Source organism: Hemicordylus capensis, chromosome 2, assembly GCF_027244095.1.
Source record: "Hemicordylus capensis ecotype Gifberg chromosome 2, rHemCap1.1.pri, whole genome shotgun sequence".
NCBI lineage: Eukaryota > Metazoa > Chordata > Lepidosauria > Squamata > Cordylidae > Hemicordylus > Hemicordylus capensis.
The window spans coordinates 107,670,463-107,693,120 of record NC_069658.1 but is presented as its reverse complement, the minus strand read 5'-3'; the positions used below and the strand labels follow the sequence as shown (position 1 = coordinate 107,693,120).

Below are 22,658 nucleotides of genomic sequence, written 5' to 3'. Positions count from 1 at the left end.
GCAAAACTGGTGAGAGAGGAGAGTTGTTTGTTGATGGCAACAAACAGCAAGGAAAGAAAGGCATCTGAGCATATTTATACACATACAAACGGCAGAAGCATGGTGGAGGGCGGGGGGAGGACAACTCACACCGACACCAAAAACTCCAGAGTGCCCACATAAAACTCCATCTTCAGTAGTTCATTTAAAACACAGACCTTGAGGCGCAGGGTGCGGCTGCTTCAACTCCTGGTCTTTGCTTTCTTCTGTCATCCCACCACCCCCACCCTGCAAAAGGAAGGCAGGCGGATCTATGTCGGTGGACAGCTCTCTGAATCTGGTGGGGAGGCAGTGGGAAAACTCAAAGCAGACAGGAATGCTTGCCCCAGAGAGGTGGGCGTTGTGGAGGGAGGCAAGAGCAAGACCTGAGAAGCAGCTGCTCAGCTCAAATTGGTCACGGCTCCTGTTGGTTGCTGCTGCCTCACGCTCCTCTTCCCTTGCCTGAGCCCTGTGTGTGTGCCGTCCGCGGCTCATTACAGCACAAGCACAGCATGAAAGGCCGGGTGGAAGCGGCTGTCTGTGCAGTAGCCTTCTCGCCCAGCCCCACTGCTACCGCGCTTGCCAAGCCTGGATGGATCGGGCTGTGGGCAGGCCAGCAGGCAGCAGGACAATCAGCACTCATTGCCCAGTTGTCACTTGCATGAATCATGCTGGTGAATTGGGCCGCCCGGCATAGGGCATGGTGCAAGTGGGACAGTGGCACCATTTGGAGGCCCACCCAGGCCTGCGGGGACTAGACTTCATCCCCCAAGGCCGGTCCAAAGAGTGCCTCTAGGTACAGAATGCCGCAACCAGATTGGTCTCTGGGACAACACGAAGGGACCACATAACACGGAGTTTAAAAGAACTGCATATCAGGCTGCCGGTATGTTTCTGGGGGAAATACAAAGTGCTGGTTATTACCTCTATAAAGCCCTTAATGGCTTGGGCCCAGGGTATTTAAGAGAGCACCTTCTTTGTCATGAACCGTGCTGCCTGTTACGACCTTCTGGAGAGGTCTGGTTACAGTTTCTGCCGGCTCACGTGGTGGCAACCCGGGACTGGCCGTTCTCTGTGGCTACCCTGGGGCTTGGGAATATGCTCTCAAATAAGAGCATCTCCTCCTCCTGTTTTCAGGAAGACTCTCAAGACTCACTTGTTCTCGCAGGCTTTTAATTAGAATTAGTTTTAATAATTTGTTTTAATAACTGTTTTATGTGATAGTTTTTATTGTGTTTTGTGGGTTTTCATCAGTGACTTTTTATATTGTTTTAAACTTTGCACACCGCCTAGAGATGTACATATCAGGTGCTATAAAAATATGATAGATAGATAAATAAATTACACTGGTACTGGAGAGACACTGCTCATTGGCACACCTTTGACAAGCCAGTCAAGGTGTTGTGTGGTCCCTTGTTTGGATCCGTAGCAGTGCATACTGTCTGGCTGCCCTTTCAGCACCTCCCACATTTGTGTTCTCAAGTTACATCCAAACTTGCTGTGCACGTGATGTAAACCTGTGATTGTATCCAAGACATGTTACATACAAGGTCTGAAGTTTTGGTAGTCAAATGTAGGACAGAAGTGTAGAGAGCATTCCGAGTCACCGTGGAGCCTGCTGAGAGCCTGCTTCCAGTTTTGGCTGTGTATGTGATGCCATACAAACATTACTCTTATCCGTATTACCACATTTGCTTGGACCTCTGTCCTGTTTATGCATGAATCCTTTGGTGTGTCTTTGTGGCTTGAGGCACGAACTTGCTCACGAGACTATACTTGAAGCTAGGGAAATGAGCTCTGTTGCTGAGGGAAGCTCTTTCCCCTACTTCACCTAATTCTCCTAGTTGGAGAAGCAGACAGCTATTCACCCAGTAGAGCCCAAAATTACTAGTACTAAGCATGCAAGTATGAATAATGTATTCTGGATCACGTGCAGACAATGAAGTATCACCTCAAGGTGCCCAGAAGGGCAAACAGAGCCAGAATAGAGGACTTTGTGGGAAAGGAAAATATAAAGTGTATTTGGTACAGGGCCCAAGACAACAATGACAACAGGTGTTTGAGATTGGTTGCAGCACAGGGATGAAAGGCAGTCCCCAAAGAGAGAAAGGAGGCTGAGCCAGTGGGGCTTGCTAAGTTGTGCCATGGCTGAAGACATAAAAGTTGCAGAGAAGGGGGAAGAAGAGCAGTCTTTCTACCAGTGTTCTCTCTAATTTTTTTCATCTGTGTGCAGAATAAGTTTTGTTCTGGGTGGCAGTATGAAGGCAGTGTGTGCCCACATGGATTCCGAGGGGGGCCTTCCTGATTTAACCTGAACAGGATCTAATATTAACTGAGTGGACATTTACAAAATGCATGAGTGCACACGCGCATGCCTTAGAGGGAACGCTGCTTTCGACCTTTCCTGGTCTGCTGCTCTGCTGACTTGAGAGCAATGCCAAAGGGAGGGATTTTACCTAGGAGGTTCAGGCTTCCGCATCACAGTGGTGATCACCATTATTGGGCAAAGGAAGCATGATGTCTAGGTAGGCACCACAATCCAATGCAGGCAGGTACTGGGTTCAAAGCAGAGGTAACACAACCTGCATGCCAGTAGCCAGTCAAGGGAAGCACTGGGATTCCAGGGCAGTCAGGAGGAAGGGGGGTTAGTCCACAGCAGCCCATTTCTGGAATTGTCCAGCCTCATTGATTCATTTCAGGGACCTAGGGACTCTAGGGCAATCTTGTGCAGAGTATTCCACAGCAAAGGCCACTTCTAGGCTTGCTCAGTGATTTAGCTCTGAACATTTTTGTACTTCAGCATAGGAGTTCAGTGAATCCCACAGCTCCTGGACAGGACTCACTTGAACCTTAGATCAGGGACAGATTAGGCACTTGACTAGACAGAGTTCCAGGACAGAAAAGGGACAGAGGGTCTGCCACAGTCTCATGCCTGGAGTTATACACGTGTGTCTGAGAGCTATAGCTGTTTATTGGGGTGGGGCTTTTTGCCCTGGGATTCTTAAAGTTAGAGTTCAAAGGCTTGCACAGGTGGGAAACCCTGTGTTTGGGGTTCCTCAAGTCTGGAATTCAGGGGTTTCTAAATAGGGAAAGCAAAGTGAAATGGGGTTTTCTAGACTGAAGGATCTTGTATTTAGAAGTTTCATTGGAGGGAGCTGTCAGAGGAGATGCATGGATGAGGATTGCTGTTCAGATGGGAGGTGCCAGAACAAAAGGGCTCTAATTTGCCAGATCTAATTAAGTGGCCTTGAAGTTGCTTTGATTGCATCTTAAGTTGTGGCTTGCTGTTCTGCCTGGATGTGGCTCTTGTCCTGGGAAGTCGGAGCAATCCAAATAGAGATTTAGCCTCATGTAGAGTGTAGGAGTGCTGGGTGGGGTCTCTGCCTTTCCCAGGCTCTCTGCACACATTTCAAGTTGCAGGACTTCTTTTTCTGGCCCCAAATAGAGTCTGGCTCTCATGGCACCAGGATTTGTCTCTGCGATAGTCTTGTTCTGAATTGAGACCAAATTCCAGAATGGAGGGGCTGCTGTATCAACAGCTGCTGTGCCACCCAAAATCCTTTCCTGATTTTCAAACTCAGTTTCAAAAACTATCCTAGTTGGGATCTGCATGGCTTGGGAGTGCTGAAATACTCTCAGCAGCATGGAAATGTGATGGAATGGATAGGCTGCTTTTTGGCCGGGAGAAACTAATACTACTTATGTCAGATCTATCTATCTATCTATCTGTCTGTCTGTCTGTCTGTCCATCTATCTATCTGATTTGTATTAGGGATGTGCATGAATGCCTTGGGCAGCTGGCAGCGGGGTGGGGAGTGGTTCCCTTTAAAAGCAAGCAAGCAAGCTGCTCCTTACCTGCTCATCCCCCACCCTGCTGCTTTTCTGGTGGTGATGCCCACACTCCAAAAGGCTGTGCAGGTCTGCAGCGCTGTTCCTTACAGTCTCCGCGCAGTGGCAACATGTACATGACCAGTGCGCATGCACATCAGCCATTTGCATGGCCAGCATGGTGTTCTTGACCATGCACATGGCCAGCATGCATGTGCACCAGCTGTGTGTGCGCCAATGCTACGTGGAGGCTGCAGGAAACAGTGCCTCAGCCCCTCATGGCCTTTTGGAAGAGTGGGCACCACCGCCGGAATAGGGTTGGGGACGAGCTATTCACAGTGGGGGGTGTGATATTCTGAGTTCCATTTTTGCCAAAGAATGGTGAATAAGTTTTCTAAGTAAATGAAAAACAATACTTTACTATATGAGCCACCACTTATCTAAATACGGTATTCACAGAACAGCTATTTTTAAAGCATGCATTCATTCTCTCTCTCTCCGAAATGCCATTTCACTGGGTTTTTTCCCTTCCCTTTTAGGCTGTCCTGAGTCCTCTCATAGCAATTGCACTGAAAATATCTCAGATTCACGAGAGGACAGGTCGCAAAGGTCCTACTGTTATCACCTGAACCAAGGAAGGATCTCTAACCCCGGGCCAAAAATGAGAGTGCAAGAGAGAAAGAAGACCTTGCCAGAACACATCATCTGTTTGTGCCTTATGTTAGTCTACGGGTTTGGGGGGAGGGGGAGAATTCAGTGCTGATCATATTCATCTTCCTTGTTCTGCTCAGATGGCAGTGCATTTATTTCTGTACTATGGCTTCAATATCTTCTTATACACAAAAATAACCAACAAGAAAGCTCCCTTATATCAAGACTCAGTTATTACAAAATGCCAGCATGTAAGAAAAGAATCTAGTGTTCTCCATCTTGTGCTTGGGATTTGCAAAGCAGCCATAGGCCGCATGCAAACTTCCTTGGACTTTAGTGCAGTGCATAGGCCCTTCTTAGTATATTGAGAATCTCAGTTTTAAGTTTTGAACACAAAGCTCTTATGGTGGCTACGCTAAGTCTGCAAATGTAAAACAGTACTTTCAAAAGTCCCTGAAAGAAAATAATTAAACTCTTTTGGTTATCCTCTGTTTTCTAAACCCATAGTGTGATGGGCTGATTGATTATTTTGAACTAGAAATAACAGTGCTCTTGGTCTCTCCAGCTGCTGAGAGAAAGCTTGTCATGCTACCAAGGTTCCAGAAATGTTGCCCTCCATATAAAATGCCACACACAACACAGTGTCAAAATAATGTAGCTCATGTGCCAAAACTGCAAGTATGCGTGTTTCTCTAGCCCCTGCTTGCTAGTCTACTAATTTGCATGTTTACTTGAAAATAACTCCCACTGAGTTCAGTAAGATGCACATGGAAATGTGCATAGTTTTACTGCTTTAAACTGAGATTTTGTGTAATTGATTATTATTGCCCAAACTTAATCTACCAGCCAAAGTTGCACAAATCGTAAGTCAGTCGATGCCTGATGCATTACATTCTTGTACACTTCATGTCAGTAAGACATTTGCATTTAAAAAGTGGAGGGCAAAAAATCACTATAATGCAACCCCCATGTTGGCAAGCAACTTTTGTGTTCTGCTCTTGTCTGCAACATTATTTACAAATTCCCACCATCACAAACGTGTTGCTCATGTGGCTTATATGCTTGCAATGAAAAGGTTGCAATGATGCGTTCCCATCCCATCCCTCCCTGTAAACCTGCCAGTTTGACATCTCTGCATTTTCCTAAATTTTAATTTTAAGGAGTTAACTGTTCTATTAAACAATATTGAAGGAAACTTCCTTTTCTTAGTATACATCTGCTGCAGCTGCTTTGGCAGAGATCCATAGCTTCTTCTTTTTTGAAGGAACTGTTAGAGCCCTCCCCTGCTTCTTTAAAAAAAAAAAAAAAAGAGCTGTTATGAATTAGATTCAACGCCTATCTCTCAATGTGTTCCACTTTTCTACAGATGAGTGCCCATTGGCAGAGTCAAACTTTTACACTGGAAGGGTATTCTGATTCCTTTAAAAATCCAGTATCTAGGTTCAAAATAATAGGTCTGAAATATATCTACATGGAGAGTTAAGTTTTTGTGCACATACTTGGCACTTCACTTTGGTTATACTTGGCCCTGTGTTCTAGATATATAAGAGCATGATAACAGAACACTCCATTTAGTGACATCCCTGCCATAATGTTTATGACTTTCCTCTGCATTATAAACCCAGGAATAGGACTCTAAAGAAATCTAGGATACTATTCACCGAGTCTCTGGGAAATATTAAAACTCCTGTAAAGCATCTCCATGTGTTATGTTCACATGATTCCTTTCAAAAGCCAGCAGAATTTTGAAAATGACCCCTAGCAATCAGGTAACATTTCTTCTTAGATGCTTTTGCGAGCTCATTGAAAAGCCTTCAGTAACCCTGAGACTTGCATCAGAAACAATCCTTAAAGAAACATCTTAAAGAGCTACCTTAGAGCAGGTGATTTCCAGCAGAACCCAACCCTCACTCTGCTGACTGCAGCTTTGTTTTGGCTCTTCTCAGTGTGCGGGGACTACAGGAACGATGTGGCAGCCATTTAAGCCCCTGGACCTTTTTCCAGAGCCATTTATATTGCAGCAGTAGTCTGGTTCTTTTCTTGATACTTAGTGTGGGAGGGGGTTGGAAAAGAGGAGGAGAATGAGTGTAGAAGCAAGAAGGCTTCATTAAAAATGTGTTAGAGTTACTTAACACTAAAGTGATTTGTGCTTTTCATTTTTTGCAGAATCCTAGTTAAAGGAATATCAGCCTTCTTTTTCAAAGGGCTTCCTTTAACTAGAGTGCACTGTAGCTTGATGTGGCAGATAGGAATGTTGTGGTTGTGAGTTTTACTGGGGCAGAATAGCACTCAAGAGGGACTCTCTCTCCCTAATGAAACATCAGCTGTGGTTGTCCTTGAACGATAATGAACTGATTGTTTTAGAAGTACATCTCTTATTCACTTAGCTTCCTGAAAACCTGCCGGATGCTTTATCAGAGGGTGATAGAAGAAATCAAGGAATAGATGAGGCAGAGGAGGGTACAATAAATGATTCTTGTGCTCTAACGAAGACACATGATACTGAAATGATAACAAGTACTCCTTGTGCATGAGATTCATTTGAATGTTTTTCTTCTTTGGGAACAGAGGTGAGGCTGCTTGTCATTTGTTGAGATGGCTTTTGTGCAATCTGATACTTTTGTAACCTAGTACAATTCATTGCGATGGTCAAGTGCAATGTTAGGGTCATTGTGCTTAAAAAACAGATTTGGTTTCTTTTGATATTTGTCAAAACTTGCTATGACATTTATTAAATTTGGAATGCTATATTTATGCCTTGCATGACATTACTGATAATAGGCACAGCTCGCTCTAATACAACACAAGCTTTTTTTTAGCTGTGTCAAAGTAAATGAGGCACTGATTGTTTCCTTTCTTCTAAAAACACTGTGTTCTATTGCAGTATTATTAAATATCTTTTTCTAAATCAACATGTTTTTATGATTCCTTTTATATAACATTATGTTCACAGCCGATGGGCTGTAAATGTCCTGTGTTGATTTGCTATAATGTAACAGTGGTCCTTCATAAACAGAGGTGCCTCAATCCCTCTTGCTGCCATTGGCTTTGCTGCTGTGATGTCATTGAGACGAGAGAAACTGGAGAGATCTTAGAACAGGAAGGTAGCTTTTGTTGAATTAAACATCATAAATGTCAATTTCATGCTGCAAACTTTGAATGACACCAGATGGCTGCTTATTGGAGCCCATTCAGAAAAAGGGTTTCTGTGGGCTTATTATCTTTTTAATAGGTACACTGTTTCCCACATCTAGGCTTGTGCATTAAGGCAACCAATTAGCAATGCAGTAAGCTACCATAAAGGCATTATGTTGAACAGACTTTGGGTCCATTAGCCTGATCTACCTTCTTAGCTCTGCTTTCGATCATTTTCAGACAATTCTTGGCCAAACCCAGGCAAAATAAAATCTGAACAACAAAAAAATTCTGCTTTACAAACATTTTTGGCATTCTTTTAGGTCTCACTATACATTACTAATTTTCCATTACACCCAAGGTTCCTCTGAAGACATTATTACATTTTTAGGGGAAAGTCTGGATTACGTCTTATTGCCCAGTTTTCTCATCTTATTTTCTCATGTCTCATAGGCTTTGAAAATTTTGATGATGATTGATGATGATTTTGCCTTGTTTTTATTTGCTTGTGTTATACTTAGAACAGGCTGTTTTCTGAGAGCTTTTTCACAGATTATACTTGCCACTAATTGAAGAGTGGAGGTTAGGAGGAAAAATACACCAGACCTAGATGGAACACTCTGAAAAAGCCCCATATAGCTGGCAAAGTTCTACTTTGAACCGATTAAACTGCCTTCTACTATGACTGACCATTGATCCATTTAGCTCAGTATTGCCTGGAGTGACTGTCATTGGCTCTCCAAGGCAGAGGCGTATCTAGGGAAAATAGCGCCTAGGGCAAGCACTGAAATTGCACCCCCTGTCCAAACATCTGACACCCATCTTTCAGGTTACTTGCTCTATGGCAGTGATCTTCACTATTTTTAAAGCATGGGCTGCTTTGACAAAAAATCTTCGGTGTGAGAGCCATTTCCAAGCACACTGATCTCTGCACAATACTGTGCTTTTTCCAGTGCTGCAGTACTGTCCGTTGTTTTTTTTTAAAAAACAACCACTAGCTGCATTTGGAAGGCATGCACAGAGCACTCTGGGTAGTCCTTCCCTGCACTTTCCCCATAATGCTCTAAGGATAAAGTGATGGGAAGGACTATACTTCTCAGTGCTCCCAGTGCACCTTCAAAGATGGCACTAGGGCTTAAGAGGGCTCCATTTCACTTAAGACCCACTGGCACTGTGCAAAGTATAGCATTGCATGTTGGGAATGGACACCTCCATGTGGTGCCAAGAGGCTGTGCACAGAGGCATATCTAGGGAAAATAGCGCCTAGGGCAAGCACTGAAATTGTGCCCCCTGTCCAAACATCTGACACCCATCTTTCAGATAACTTTAACATAATATCAGCTGAAAAATACAAGTCAAGCTCGTTAATCTTTTAATATTATAAAAACTATTTAGCAGTGGACGTAGTCAGACAAAAAAATGCTGGAAAACTACAAATTTCATTATGCTGGGGCTCATGAAATACCGAAATACTATGTGGAGGTGTACTTGGAAAACTAAACAGAAGTGTCTGTCTAATTCTTTACTATGCATTGTAGCATCACTATTACATACGTTTTAAAAATAAATGGAGAATTTGACTTTTCCCAGATACTCTGAAAATAATTAAAGGATATGCAGAGTCAACTGTGTCACTGCTTGGAATATGTTCTAGTATTTCAGAAAGACAGTTAAAATGAGAAAAAGAGAGCAAGAAACTCCCAGTGGGCCTAAATACTAAGGATTTCACACTGATTCAAAGACAAACTCACCATTAATAGTCATATTATTAAGACATCACATTTAACTCGCTTATCACAAGAAGCAAAGTAAGAGCAAATGAATACAATCCTAATTCATAAGCTGCAGCTCAGTATTCACAAGCCCTGATTCTCTGTACATAGTGCCAAACTGAATAGGTATATTATATATATTAAATTAAATTAATTATTTTTTTACCTGTAGCCCCTTCAGGGGGCTTCCTAAAGGCCAGGGTGTGTGTGCAAAGGTTCCCTCTCCTCCCACCAGCCTCTTAATTCACCGCTGCAGCCTGGGCTGAGGGCCTCATAGGGACCATTTGAGCCGGTGTGGTGGCCATTTTGTTTTTGGCAGCCATTTTAATTTTTTTCCATTTTAAATATGGTGCCCCCTTCAAGTGGCACCCGGGGCACATGCCCTTTCTGCCCTACCATAGATACGCCCCTGCTCCAAGGTTTCAGACAGGTCTTTCTCAGTCCTGACTGGATTGTAAGGGATTGAACTTGGGACCTTCTGTATGCAAAACATGCTCTACTTTCCTCTGCGCATGTGTGCAGAAGCAACTACCATTGATGTTATGGATTGCAAAGGTTTATTTCCCTCTGAATAGAAAGGGTTAGATTTACTCAGTCTACCGCTAATCTGCAGGAAGGAGGGAGACTATGGTTGCTATCATTCACACATACTTAGCTGTCCCATCAGAGAGCAGCCCCATAGACCTGAAGTAAGTGAAGCCAATTTTCCATTGAATATTTAGTAGAGTAACTCTGTATAATGTTTGGTAGAAGATCTAGGTACTGTATCTCAGTGATGTGAATTCCCCCAGACTTAAGATAATAAGCAAAGAGTCTTAATTTTTCATTAACACTTTGAATATACAAATAGTTTTATTTGCCATTAAGATGCATTTTCGTCCTACTCCTTGTAAGAATGCAAAGAAGTATGTTGAAGGAGTTCTTCATTTAATTGCAAGAACTCTGATTGCTATATAAAGGAGAGTCCATGGAAGGGAGGACTGTCAGATACGTTTGCTTGGGAAGAAGTGGGGGAGGCAGCATCCCAAGAACCACCTTAGGCATGCCTGTGCACCTGCTCATGATTACTATTTCTTTTTATTTGCAGAGACTCATGTCATAGCACTAACAGCTGTTGAAATTCCTTTCTGTTTCAAAAGCAGTTTGCCATTTAGCATGCAGAGGTTTCCATTATAGAAGCATAAATCCAAAGCCCCTCATTGGGCATGGAAAGCTAGTTTCACAATTCTGTGGCTGATGGTCAAGGTCATGGTTTTAGTTCCATGCTGCAAATTGACACACACACACACACCCCTGTGAGATTTTATTAATGCATTCTTGGAGTTTTTATTAAGGAGTTCTTGGGGTTTGGCTATGGCAATCTTAGTGTCAGAATTATTCTAAGTTAAAATTCACTGGGCAAGTTGCTGGCTTGCAGTGCTGTTGTAAGGATAAATGAGTACAGCCTATTTACCGCAAATGGTATAATATGTATAAACTGACAGATCTTGAGGAAATTGGCAATATCCAGACTTAATCTAGTCATGATTGTCCCACTGAAATTAATGGGACTCAAGTTAAGTGATGACACAGTCATTGATTTTAGTTGCTCAAACTAACCTGATGCTTGGTTTCAGTTGTGCTAACTAGTCTGTATGCTGAAGAATATATCGAAAGCAAATTTTTTACCTTCATTATTCTGCTTGAGAAAGCCTGCAAACATTAGCAAACCATACATTTTGTGAATGTTTGACTTTGATTATTGTGGTATTGGAAGATAGTTGATAGGGATGAAGCTGCCTTACATGGTGATAAAGACTATACTATAGTCTTCATCAAGAGAAGACTATATACTAAAATACTCTGTACGACTTTTTCATCAGCCTTGAAGCAACTCAGAAGCTGTACTTAGTGCAACTTATTTCAGATCATACTTGTCTAATGTGAAAGTGTGAACATCCCTTTCTTCAAGCAAAAGCCACTTCCCTCTACTTTTTTTTCAAATTCAAAACTTTATTGTAAAAAAGTGAGTGCAATGAAATATTAAAACAGTATGTAAACCAGATAACCTCAAACACAGTACAAAGATTCCATTACCATCCAAAAGTAAAACTGTTAGATAGTTAACCAAGAAATTCCTTCCCCACCCCCCACCCCAAGTTAGCCAGTGCTAACAGAAAACAAAGTTGGTGCCTAAGCTCCACAGGAGATATTAATGAATATTGACATAAGGCACACTATTCACTGGTATTTTTTATAATGAAAGTGTCCATGGATTCCATATCCTAGTTGGCTATTTTAACTAGAAACAGTTCAGTTATGAGACAATATAGTGGTAATGATATACACAGTCTACCTTAATCCAGATAAGATTTTAAGACCTCTTTAAAGCGTAGGTAAAACAAAGATCATACACACTTGAGCAACCATGTTTCAATATTAAAACATCATTGACAATGCTCTATCTCAAACAGCTGGAAACTCTTGAGATTAAATACATCAACTGAAACCAATCCAAAAAGAGGGGAAGAGGAGGAGATGACTCTACAGAACAAGTTTTTTTTATAGACCAATAAATTTCATTGTCTCTTAAACAGATCTTAAAGAGCTGTTCGAGATAGAGCATTGACAATGATGTTTTAACACTGAAATGCATTTGCTCAAGTTTGTAAGATCTTTGTTTTACCTGTGTTTTAACGAGCTCTTAAAATCTTATCTAGAATTCAGTTATGTTTAACCAGGAACTTTTTCTTTAAGATCTGGTCTGGAAGCCAGTTGGAGTGGGGTAACCAAGGGGTACATAATGGAAAATTTTCTAATACATTATTGAAGATGATTATCCTTTTTTTAAAAAGAAAATGAGACTGAAAAAAGAAAAGGTGCTTAGCAGCATATTGCATCTTATGTTATACAACAAATGCTTTTTTTCACATGCCTTTATGGTTGGGGCAAATACACTGTAACCTAAGCCCCTATTCAAATGTTATGTTCAACTCATGTACAATCTGTGTACAGTGTATATATGTACAAATCTGTATGCATATACAGGTGGACCTTGTCACACACATTCCCAACACCTGCAGTTTCGCATATCCATGGTCAGACGATGAAGACCTGACCTCGGTATATGCGTAGGGTGGGGGTGGTAAAATCCACATATCTACGGTTCCTAGGTGGCTGGAAATGACCTCTGAGGTCATTTCTGACCACCATTTTGCTGAAAAGAGCCATTTTGTGGCTCTTTTTAAAAAAACCCACTATCTGGGCTTTTGGGGGCCATGGGACAGCTGGAAACCCACAGAGCATGGTATGACTCTTTATTACTATTATTTCTGCAATTTTAAAGCACTTTTTAAACCTCCAGAAACCTAACTCCCCAATTCCCATAGCCTCAAGGTCTCATTTTTCACAGTTCTGTTATCTGCGGTTCTAGCAGAGATCGGAACCCCTGTGGATAACGAGGTCCACCTGTACAATTATTCACACACAAAACACATGTAGAGTAGTACAAGCATTGTACTACTGTACCTTGCTTCTGAGGGGGCCTGTACCCATGTTTATTTTTTAAATGAATGCAGGTATGGTCATTCACACCAACATATATACATGTGTGCAGACATCTATACACAAGTGCAGCTTAATGTCTGAACAGGCCTTTAGGTCCATATGTCCCAGGTACAGATCTTGACCAGAAGTGCTACAGTGATTAAATACAAGATTAATGTGATTAAACTAATAAACAGAAGGATATGTATTTAAATGGCTTAACTTACATATATCATTAAGTTATACCATTTGAGCTTAAACTAGTCTTTCAGCTTTCCTGGACTATAGAATGTTGTTGTCCAGTACGAATTAGTCTTAATTTCATTAAATCTTGCCAAATCACTATTATAAGGCCTATGCATTTCATTTTGGCACAGAAGAATGCCCACAGAGCAAATAAGGCTGCTTAAGAGTTTTCAGCTTTGGGGGAAAGCCTCTTTTACTTGTAAATGCCAAAGGCAGAATAAAACATGTCCCCCACATTAACAACACAGCTGATATCTCTCTCACTCACTGTATTTATGTCTCCCTCATTCATCACTAGACAACAATGTTTTGCTTTGGATTTCTTTTTTAGTCTTGCCTCCTGCCCCAGAAACATCCCTGTCTTTTGTACCTCATCCTGCTTCTGTTGTTGCCCTTGATAACATTGGTTCTTTCAATGATTTCTTAATATGGGCAGAGTAACACCACAAGATGTAAACACAGAGATCCCATGTTGCAATCAGCCAGTGGGCCTAGAATATACTACACATCATCCAGAACCTTAGCTACACCAGGTTTTGCTGGTGTTTCTGAAATAACCTCTCTAATGCCACATGGCCAATCACTGAGTGCTATCTCAGGACTCTCTTTGCACCCAGTGGGTGGAAGAGCACTGTCCTCTGTTGTCCTGAACAGCACTTTGCACACAGTGCCCTATCTATTGCCTATGTCCCAGAAAAGGCATGGCTTATCTCCTCCTCGAGTCCTTTGACAGCCTGCTTCATTAGCAATGAGAAGTCTCTTCAAGCACAGTCTTGTTTGGCAGCTTGCTGCTGCACCGAAACTTCATATGACGGTGGGTGTTGACCCTGAGGGCTGGCTTCCTCAATAAACTCCAGGCTGCTTTCCGTGTACAGAGGTGGAGGCATGTTGTACATATCCTTCTCTTGCTGCAGGTGACAGACTGGCAGTGGGAAAGTCTGCTTTTCAGGATCAGTGCTGTCCTCATAAGATGGAGGGTAAAAGTCAGGCCTGCAAAAGACATAGCCAAGACAAAACCATACTCTGTTTAAAAGAGAGTTTTGTTAAACTGTCACAAGCTATAGATTTTTCTTGAGGCCATCACAGGACAGTCGGTGGTCCCTTTGCTCCCCTAAACCCATTTCTCTCTCTCACCAAGATGTCTTCCTTTCTGAAAGACCAAGGTAGAAGGTCATGCCTAACTCTTTTCATGACCTCAAGAACCACAAGTGCCCTCATGATGTGAAGCAATCAGGAGTGATGCAGCGGACAGTTGGCTGACAGTTCTGCATTTCAGGCCTTCCTGCTTCTGACACTCTCTTTTGGTGAGTTGCAATGCATCTTCTAGTGGTAATGTGATAAGACTCGGCCAAGGAAGAGACAAGTTTATTTTTGCCTAGTTGTCTTTCAGTCCCTTTCTTCAATTACAGCCCTCTTTATTCGAAAAGGAAATACACATTCCATGTAAATTTCTTTCAGTGTGATTTATTTTGCAATGTAGGCCACCAGCTCTTTCAAACTGCTAAATCTTCCTGGTTATCTAACCAGGGTATGTGCCGTGTTGTATTTATAGAGCTGCTGCTTTGCCTGTTGTGGGTGTTGATGGTGCTGTTACCACAACAGAATAGGAAGTGACACTGGAATGCATGGCCTATTCACACACTTTGGCAGGCCTCAGGCCAACTTGAGTGAAGGAACTGCTCTTTGTAAAAGCTGCATCAGTCTTCACTCCAGGAATGGCAGAGCCATTTACACAGAAATCCCAAGCACAGGGGGTGGAAATACTGCAGAACCAAAGGTTCTTATTTGTTTGAGTCATGCCTTCAAACACAATGACCCAGATTTGATTTCAAGATGTACACTCTTCAGAAACAATTTTAATGTAATTGGCTGGCACGATGTGCAGTTGAGTGGCAACAGAAGAAGGGCTGCAGGTCCACAGGGAGCCTTGAGTATCCCTGCGTTGAAGGCTTCTTTCTGCAGCAGGCCAAGTGTGGAGAGAGAAATGAGGAGCAATTTCTACATCTCTCCCTTCACTGCAAAAGCCCTTTCCACTTGCATAAATCCATTCCTGCGAGCTGTGTGACCCTCAGGAACAAACTGCTCCCTCTCCAGTCTGCTACACAAGAAGCCTTCAAAGCAGGGCCCTCAGTTCTTCTTCCATTGCTGTATTTATTATGCCAGCCATTAGGGACTTGGACATTCCAAGTCCCTCAATGGTGGTGCTTCTATATGAATTAGAATTCAGCTCATGAAAACACACATGGAAAAATCAAAATTATCTTTTGGACCATCTTTCCCATCATGAATGTGTATGCTCTAACAGCAACCTGGAGCTAAAACGTATGTGCACTGGCAAATATTAAGGTTTGGTGTTTTGTTTTTTAAATCTTATCATTCAGTTTTTTATGCTACTTTTCCTCTAAGGAGCACAGAGAGACCTTTCATGCTCATAGCAACTCTGTGGGTTAGGCTAAGGATGCATCCAAGGCCACCCACACTTCATAGCTGACCTCATTTTCCTACATCTAGCTTCAAAACTTTAGCACTGCACTAGCTCCTTGCATAGTAGGACATGCTCTGTAAGAAAGAATGTTCCAAACACAATACAGAAGGGACCATTTTGTCTTTCCACATATACCTGTCTAATCCATAGAAGAATTAGAATAACATTAAATGAACAAATAAGTAAGAATCCATTTGGTTTTAGGAGACAAGCATGAACGTAGTAAGCAGTCTTTGTAATCCCAATATATATAGGAAGAAGATTAGCCACTGAGACTTATATAGCCATCTGTTCACCTAGAAAAATCTTTGAACTCTGCCAGGAATATAATGTTCTCTAGACCACAGAAGACAGAAATAGTGGGAGCACAGGAACAATATATAATGTATACAAAACCTGGGAGGCTATTATTAGAGTAAATAATTTTGGAAAGGAGAGCCAACATAAGGCAAGGGTTCAATCAAGGGTGCTCACTGTCACCTGTATTGTGTGACATATTTTTAGAGAACAAAATGAAACAAAAGAGTAAACTGAGGCTTTAAAGTAAATTGGAAGAAGATAAATGGGTTATGATTTGCTGGTGATAGAGTGGTCACAGCAAATCCAGGAGGAAAGTTGCAGAACGTATAAAATAGAATAAATGCAGTTTCTCAGAACCACTACCTAAAAATAAATGGGAATGAAACTGAGATAAGTGCCAAGCCACCTGTTGCAAAGTAAGTGTGTGTGTGTGTGTGTGTGTGTGTGTGTGTGTGTGTGTGTGTGTGTGTAAACTGAGCAAATATAATTTAAATATGCAAGAAGCAAGATAGGGGGATGGAAGATCTAGAGTAGAAATTAAAAGAAGAATAGATTTGGCAAAATGGACTATTTCTTAAAAGTGATGCCTGCTTACAGGAGGAGTAATTTAACCTCTGAGAATTTTACGATTACACATATATAATATATAAACACACACAGATGATAGATAGATAGAACAAATTTGATATAAAATATAACACACACACACACATATACAATTCTTTGTGGTTGTACTATATAAGTGGGTAAAAATGGAAGAATGGAAACGGAAAGAATTTAAAATGTAGTGTGGGGGAAAAATGCATAAGGAGAACTGAACTGGAAAACTAATGAAGAAGTGTTGGATGCAACTGAAGAGAGATTTAAACAGATGCATTGTATGAAAAAGTGGTCATCAGATGTGACAGGCATGTTTTAAGAAATGTGGGACAAGTCTAAGATACAATTGGAAAAAATAAGAAGAGAGGAAAACCTAGGTATATTACATTAACACATGAAAGAGGGGAAAGGGTGGAGACATATGTGGATCATAAACATTCACAAGATAGCAGAGAGACACCAAAGGCTAATCTATGGACTGAAACACACAAGACATACCTGTCTATGGTATAAATGTCACTATTGCGCGATCTCGGATTTTCCTGCAGAATGCTGCGGAATAAGCTCTTGTGCTTGCTGGCCTCATGGTAAGTGCTCCAGAAAATCCCAACAAGGAGAAGAAAGAACCCCAAGGGTAATAGGAAATATGCAACTGGCAAGCTATTGCACTTGCAGGCCGAGGCATCTGTAGAGATGCAAAAGGCTCCTAAGCAAATGATTGCAAAGCCAAGCAAGAGCACCAAGAAGCGAAGAAATGAGAAGAGCTTCTTTGGCATCTTTCTGGTTTGTTCCAGCCTCTGAATTTGCCTGGGTAGCTCTCCTCCAGCTCTGCTTCCTGTATCATGCCTTCAAGTTTTATATGCCCAGGGACCCAATTGGCCTTTGATCAAGGAGGAAAAGCAGGTTGTGTTAAGATACTCATTAACCATTTGCAACAGCCATAATATCCCGAGAGATTAATTTGTAATCAAAACATCGCACAAGAAGAGGCATCAAATGCTTCCTGTATCATTTTGCTGCCAGCATAAACTCGGCAACCTCTTGCTCTCTACTGCACTAGTGCCTGGCAGCGTACCTGAAAGTTTGGCTGGGAGTAAACATTTGGCTAATTCTATAGTGATAGAATTATTTGACAAAAAAATTTTTATTTACAATAAGAAGATGCAGTGACTGACATCCAGACTGACGAGAAACCAGTGTGGCATCAGTGCTTCTGAGGTGTTCCACCCTGTACCAGTGCTTGTGCAGGAATGGAGGGTGAATTTCAATGATACCCCCTTCCCCCGGAAACACTCTGTGCCACCCAAAAATGTGTCCCTGAGAGATGCTTTATCTAAGTAGAGGCCAACTTCCTCTGTGGTACCAAGTGCCTGTTGACACTATACTGCTATTGTGTTTTTACAGAAAGTCAAGAGTTTCCCAATGCTGCGGGGAGTGGGCAGGAGAAAGAGGTTATTGTTATGGCCCAGGCCACTCATATTGGACCAGAACTCATAGCCCAGCGGGTCAGGCTGAGGCCTGTGTGTCTTTGCCAGCAATTCCATTGAGAGAAACACTGTTGCAAGGCCTCACTCAACTCTGAGTGAAATGATTAACTCCTAGGAGACAAGCTGGAAGCTAATCCCTTACTTCCTCTGACAGAATGCTTATCATGTTGATGTCACCTATATTGTTCTGCCTTAGTCAAATGCATTGATTAACTAGCCTCAAACATGTACCCCTTGGCTGTTACTTTAAACATTTTCTTTTTAGAATCACACACTAAGTAGATGTACACAAGAAGTAATTTAATTGCTGCCTCACACATATAGCTTAGCTTCTTCCTTCTTAAAGAACCCCTTTTGACCTTTTTAACACTCTTTGGAGCAAGAGGCACCAGGAGCCTGCCTCTTAGGCAAAGACAGACCAACAACTTAAGAAATGCAGATATTTGGAGAACAAAAGGAGTAAATTGCTTCCTGACAACAAAAAGACAGTATGCAGAGGATGCTGCTCTCAACTGATCTAACAAAGAAACAGTTTTGTCATGAGAAGGAAGTTTTATGATAAGAGCAACTGACACTTTGGAGATCCAGGACTGAAATTACTATCTTGAAAGAACTCCTAGTGCAGGTCTATAGGATCCAGCACCTATAAAAAGGGGTCTCTGGACATAGCAAATCAGCAAGCTTTGCCCAACCAGCAAGTTTTTGCTCAAGAGCGATCCCAGAGTTCTCTGTTCAAGCTGCGGGGCTAGAGCAGGAATCCCTTCCAAGGACAGGGACCGTCTGTGACCTCTGCTGCAAGTGAGAAGTCAAGTCTACCCAGCCATGGTGCTGTCTCTCTCTCTCTCTCTCTGCCTTGCTCTGAGCACCACCAGCCTGCCTGACTGCTTGAAGCCTGCATTGCTCCTTTGAAGCCTTCTTCGTGAACCTGGTGAGATGCCTATTCAACGAACAGCTCAGCCTGCTCCTCCCTTCCCTCCTCTCTACTTCTCATTGCCATCCCTTTCCTAAGCTCTCCCTTCCTCCTCCTCTCTCTGATTCTCTATCAGTGTTTTAGTAGGATTTGTTAGACAGCTGTAATTATTGATTGCACACACATGTGATAGCCAGGCACCTTGCACTACACTTTGAATCAGAAGCGTGTTTAATTTGGATGACCTGTTTGAATTTTATCCTGATGAGCAACTTTCGATAATAAAGCCCATTGGACTTTCTAAGTGTGTCTTCCTCTATCTCTGATTGCACGCCCAGATCCTACATGGTCACCATCTCCAAGAACCAATTCAGTTTGTGTATGATGTGACTTTGCCTCTTTCCCTCTGAGTATATACAGAGTGCGAAACCAGGTGTAGCTCACAACACTATCTGCTAACAACAGCTCCACTATGGCACCCCATCTTAGATTTCCCTACCCAGCAAGCTGCCTGGTGCCTGCCACTGACATCTTTGGGAACCAGTCAAAGACCTTTTTATTCCCAAAGAATTTAGTGGGAATTTTTTAAAATTGGGATCACACTATTCTAATGCTGCTGTGTTCATTACCTTCTGTGTCTTTTGATCTGCTGTATTGTTTGTTGTTTTGATTTTTACTTTTGTCAGCTATACCCTGGAAGTGTTTTACACTGAAGGGTGGGGCATACATTAATAAAATAAAATAAAATCATAGTTGCTAGTAGTAAAGTCTTAGTTTAGGAACAGCAACACTCTGCAGTAACTGAAGCCAAAGGCTCAAGTTTTCTATGGTTGGCAAGCAAAACCATATACCTGTTCATGGTAGATAGTTTTGCAATGCAACCATATGCATACACATTACCAGGATATGATGTACCCTTTCATCTTGTTTATAAGAATATATATCATATTTACCTGAATCTACGATGATGTTTCCCCCCTAGTTCTTTCATGCTAAATGGGGGGGGTCATCTTAAGAGTCAAAGTCCTCTTTCCTTTGAGTAAACACAGGTATAACTTGTATTTAACTGCTATCTTCTAAGGCATTGTCTTAAATTCAGAGTTGGCATCTGTTCAGGTAAATACAGTACACAAGGAATCAAGGCCCCTAAGTGAAGCTACCAGATACCACACAACCCAGGGGCGTAACTACCATTAGGCAAGGGGAAGCAGTTGTCTTGGGGCCCCACTGCTTCGAGGGGATCCCCAGAGGCAGATCACATGACTCCTCGCCCACCCATGTTGCACCCCCTATGAATTATGTTGTGTCTCTTGGAGATCGGCAGGAGCAGAGAGTAAAAGAAACTCAATTCAATGTGAACTAAGTATTCACCATATTCATAATGGGGATGTGAGTGTGAGTGCACTAGATAGTGTGAAGTGTGTTTGTGTGTGTATATCAGCGGGGGGGCCCATTTTAAAATCTTGTCTCTGGGCCCACTCCAACCTTGCTACACCCCTGACCCAACCTCCAGCCACACAATAAAACCTGTTGTAAATCAACCTTCTGCTCGTTCTGCCTGTTCCTCTCTACTTTTATGACACACACACTCTTTCCCTGTAAACTAATCAAGGGCAATGGAATGTACTAGATGCCTAACAACAGCAACAAAGAGAAATGTACACAAGGAAATCTTGCCTTCAGTGACGACAGTGGAGAGAACACTGCTAGGATGTACCAGCCTGTTGCTTGTCAGCTAAAACAAAATGCAGCACAGCAAAAAAAGAAAAAGAAAAAATGTCATAACTTTATTTGGTAAATAGCTGTAAGCTGACAAATATAGAGAGTTAAAGTACATTTTGAAATGATTTAGGCATTATAATCCTTTTCCGGGCAGAACTACACATTATGAGACAAATATGAGGATCTTAACCTGACCATTACCTGGTAATGCTTACGCAGGGGGCCCAATTAGTGGGAAGACTTGAGGGATGGGTGGTACTTAGCCCTTCCCCGCCTGGAAGTTTTTCACACGAGGCTTTAGAAACCCTTTAATTTTTATCTTCTCCAGAATGGAGGGGGTGCGTTCACATAGCTAGATTTACCCTGAAGTCCCTGCGAGTTATCAGGGAGCAGTTCACACACAATTCGGGTTTTTCACTGAGAGTGTAGCCCAATTTATATCCGGCGTTAAAAAAAATACACTATTTGCGGCAGTTTTTTGGGACACCTTTGAGTCTGCAGTAAAGCGTCCTCATAAACCCACAGTTAAACCTGCTGTGCCTACAAGTCCCTGGTAATTTATCTCTGTAATCTCATCCCCTTCCCCAAGCATTTTTCCCCAGACAGCTCTCAGACTGGAAAAGAGCCAGGCAGCCCAGGCTAGGGAGAAAAGGTCTAGGGGGTTGAAGCAAGAGTCCATCATCAGTTAAGCATCCCTTTTCTATCTTCCAATTCTTCCCTGAAAACACCTCTGTGCCCCTACAATACAGGTAAACTCAGAATCATAGAAACAGGATCTTGGAGGTCTTGTGGTCCAACCTCTTCCTCAGTATAAGAATCTGCTACAGCTTCCCGACAGAAACATAGTCCACAGCCTCTGTTTGAAAACCTCCAGCCAAGGAAAGCCCACTGCTCAGGGGCGTAGCAAGGTTGGAGTGGGCCCAGAGACAAGATTTTAAAATGGGCCCCTCCCCAAAGTCCAGGGCCTCCGCACACCCCAGGCCCCCAAGGATTTAAGTCTGATATTCCAAAATAAGTATGCTGCCTGCAAATACATTTCACTGAATACACACACACACATCACAATATATAGTGATATACATTGAGTACTAGACATTTGTATTACTTTTAATGCCTAGAACACACTAGAAAGATGAATTATTAAAATGGGCCCCTCGCTGCAGATTAGCCAAGGAGACTTTCAACCATGCAGGGTGAGCCTCTGTTTGTTTTCTCAGAATTCTGAACAAATTCAGTCAAGTTCGATTCCAGGAGGTTTTTCACAGGAGGCTTTTAAAGCCCTTTAACACACCTCTCCTCTGGAATGGAGGTGCTGCATTCACATGTTGGCCAGATTTACCCTGAAGTCCCTGCAAGTTATTGGGGAGCAGTTCACACACAAGAAAAATAAAATAAAAGCACCACACATGCTTCACAGTTCTCACTCAGACCTTCTGGGTTGCAAAACAACTTGAACATAAGTGCATTTATAAATGAATGAATGAATGAATAAAATTAATAAAATACTGTTCCAGAAGTTTTTGCAATTTTCTGCCATGAAACAAGCCACTTATAGGACTTTTTAGATAGTTTTTTTTAAGTCAGCAAATTTTCCAAGCTGTTTCAAAATAAATATCCAGAGACTTCTCGGTCCCTCCCCCCCCCCTTATCCAAGCCCTATGGCAAGCAGATCCCTATATATGGGGGGCGGGGGCGGGAAAGGTAACCACAAAAAGGAGTTCACACTCTACCTGGCAAATGCTGGTCTGGGTTGAGCAGGGCAGCAAGAGGTCTTCTGCTGCAGAGAACACTCTGGCTGCCTCCTCCTTCCTGGCTGGCTTGGGCCCTACTCGAGTTCAGGCTTCACTGCGGCCTACACGGAGGCCTCCGTGGAAGCCCCGCCCACCCGCCGATCAGCTGAGAGGCGGGAGAAAAGGAGCTCTTGGCAGCTTGTCTGCTGCTTCGATTGCGGACCAGCAGAACAAGCAGGAGAGACGGCG

The 22,658-nt window shown here is 42.4% G+C and overlaps 2 protein-coding genes across 5 annotated transcripts in view; one reads left to right on the top strand and one right to left on the bottom strand.

The window, feature by feature from the left end:
- The window catches only part of PGM5 (phosphoglucomutase 5), a 149,645-nt gene that overhangs the window by 91,611 nt on the left and 35,376 nt on the right, over positions 1-22,658 (top strand). Inside the window, exon 11 of one of the 4 annotated variants that reach the window (XM_053292969.1) lies at positions 4,386-7,409. The exons of the other annotated variants lie outside the window; for them this stretch is intronic. Coding sequence (XP_053148944.1) covers positions 4,386-4,475 — 90 coding nt within the window. The 3' untranslated portion in view covers positions 4,476-7,409. Of the gene's footprint in view, positions 1-4,385; positions 7,410-22,658 lie in introns of those variants that run through there. 4 annotated transcript variants of the gene reach the window in all.
- TMEM252 (transmembrane protein 252) lies at positions 11,382-22,539 on the bottom strand. The gene is made up of 4 exons (XM_053292981.1): positions 22,410-22,539; positions 19,911-20,692; positions 17,059-17,440; positions 11,382-14,165 (listed from the first exon to the last, which is right to left on the bottom strand). The coding sequence occupies exons 3-4, from the start codon at positions 17,334-17,336 to the stop codon at positions 13,937-13,939; spliced, it is 507 nt and encodes a 168-aa protein (XP_053148956.1). The 5' UTR covers positions 17,337-17,440; positions 19,911-20,692; positions 22,410-22,539; the 3' UTR covers positions 11,382-13,936.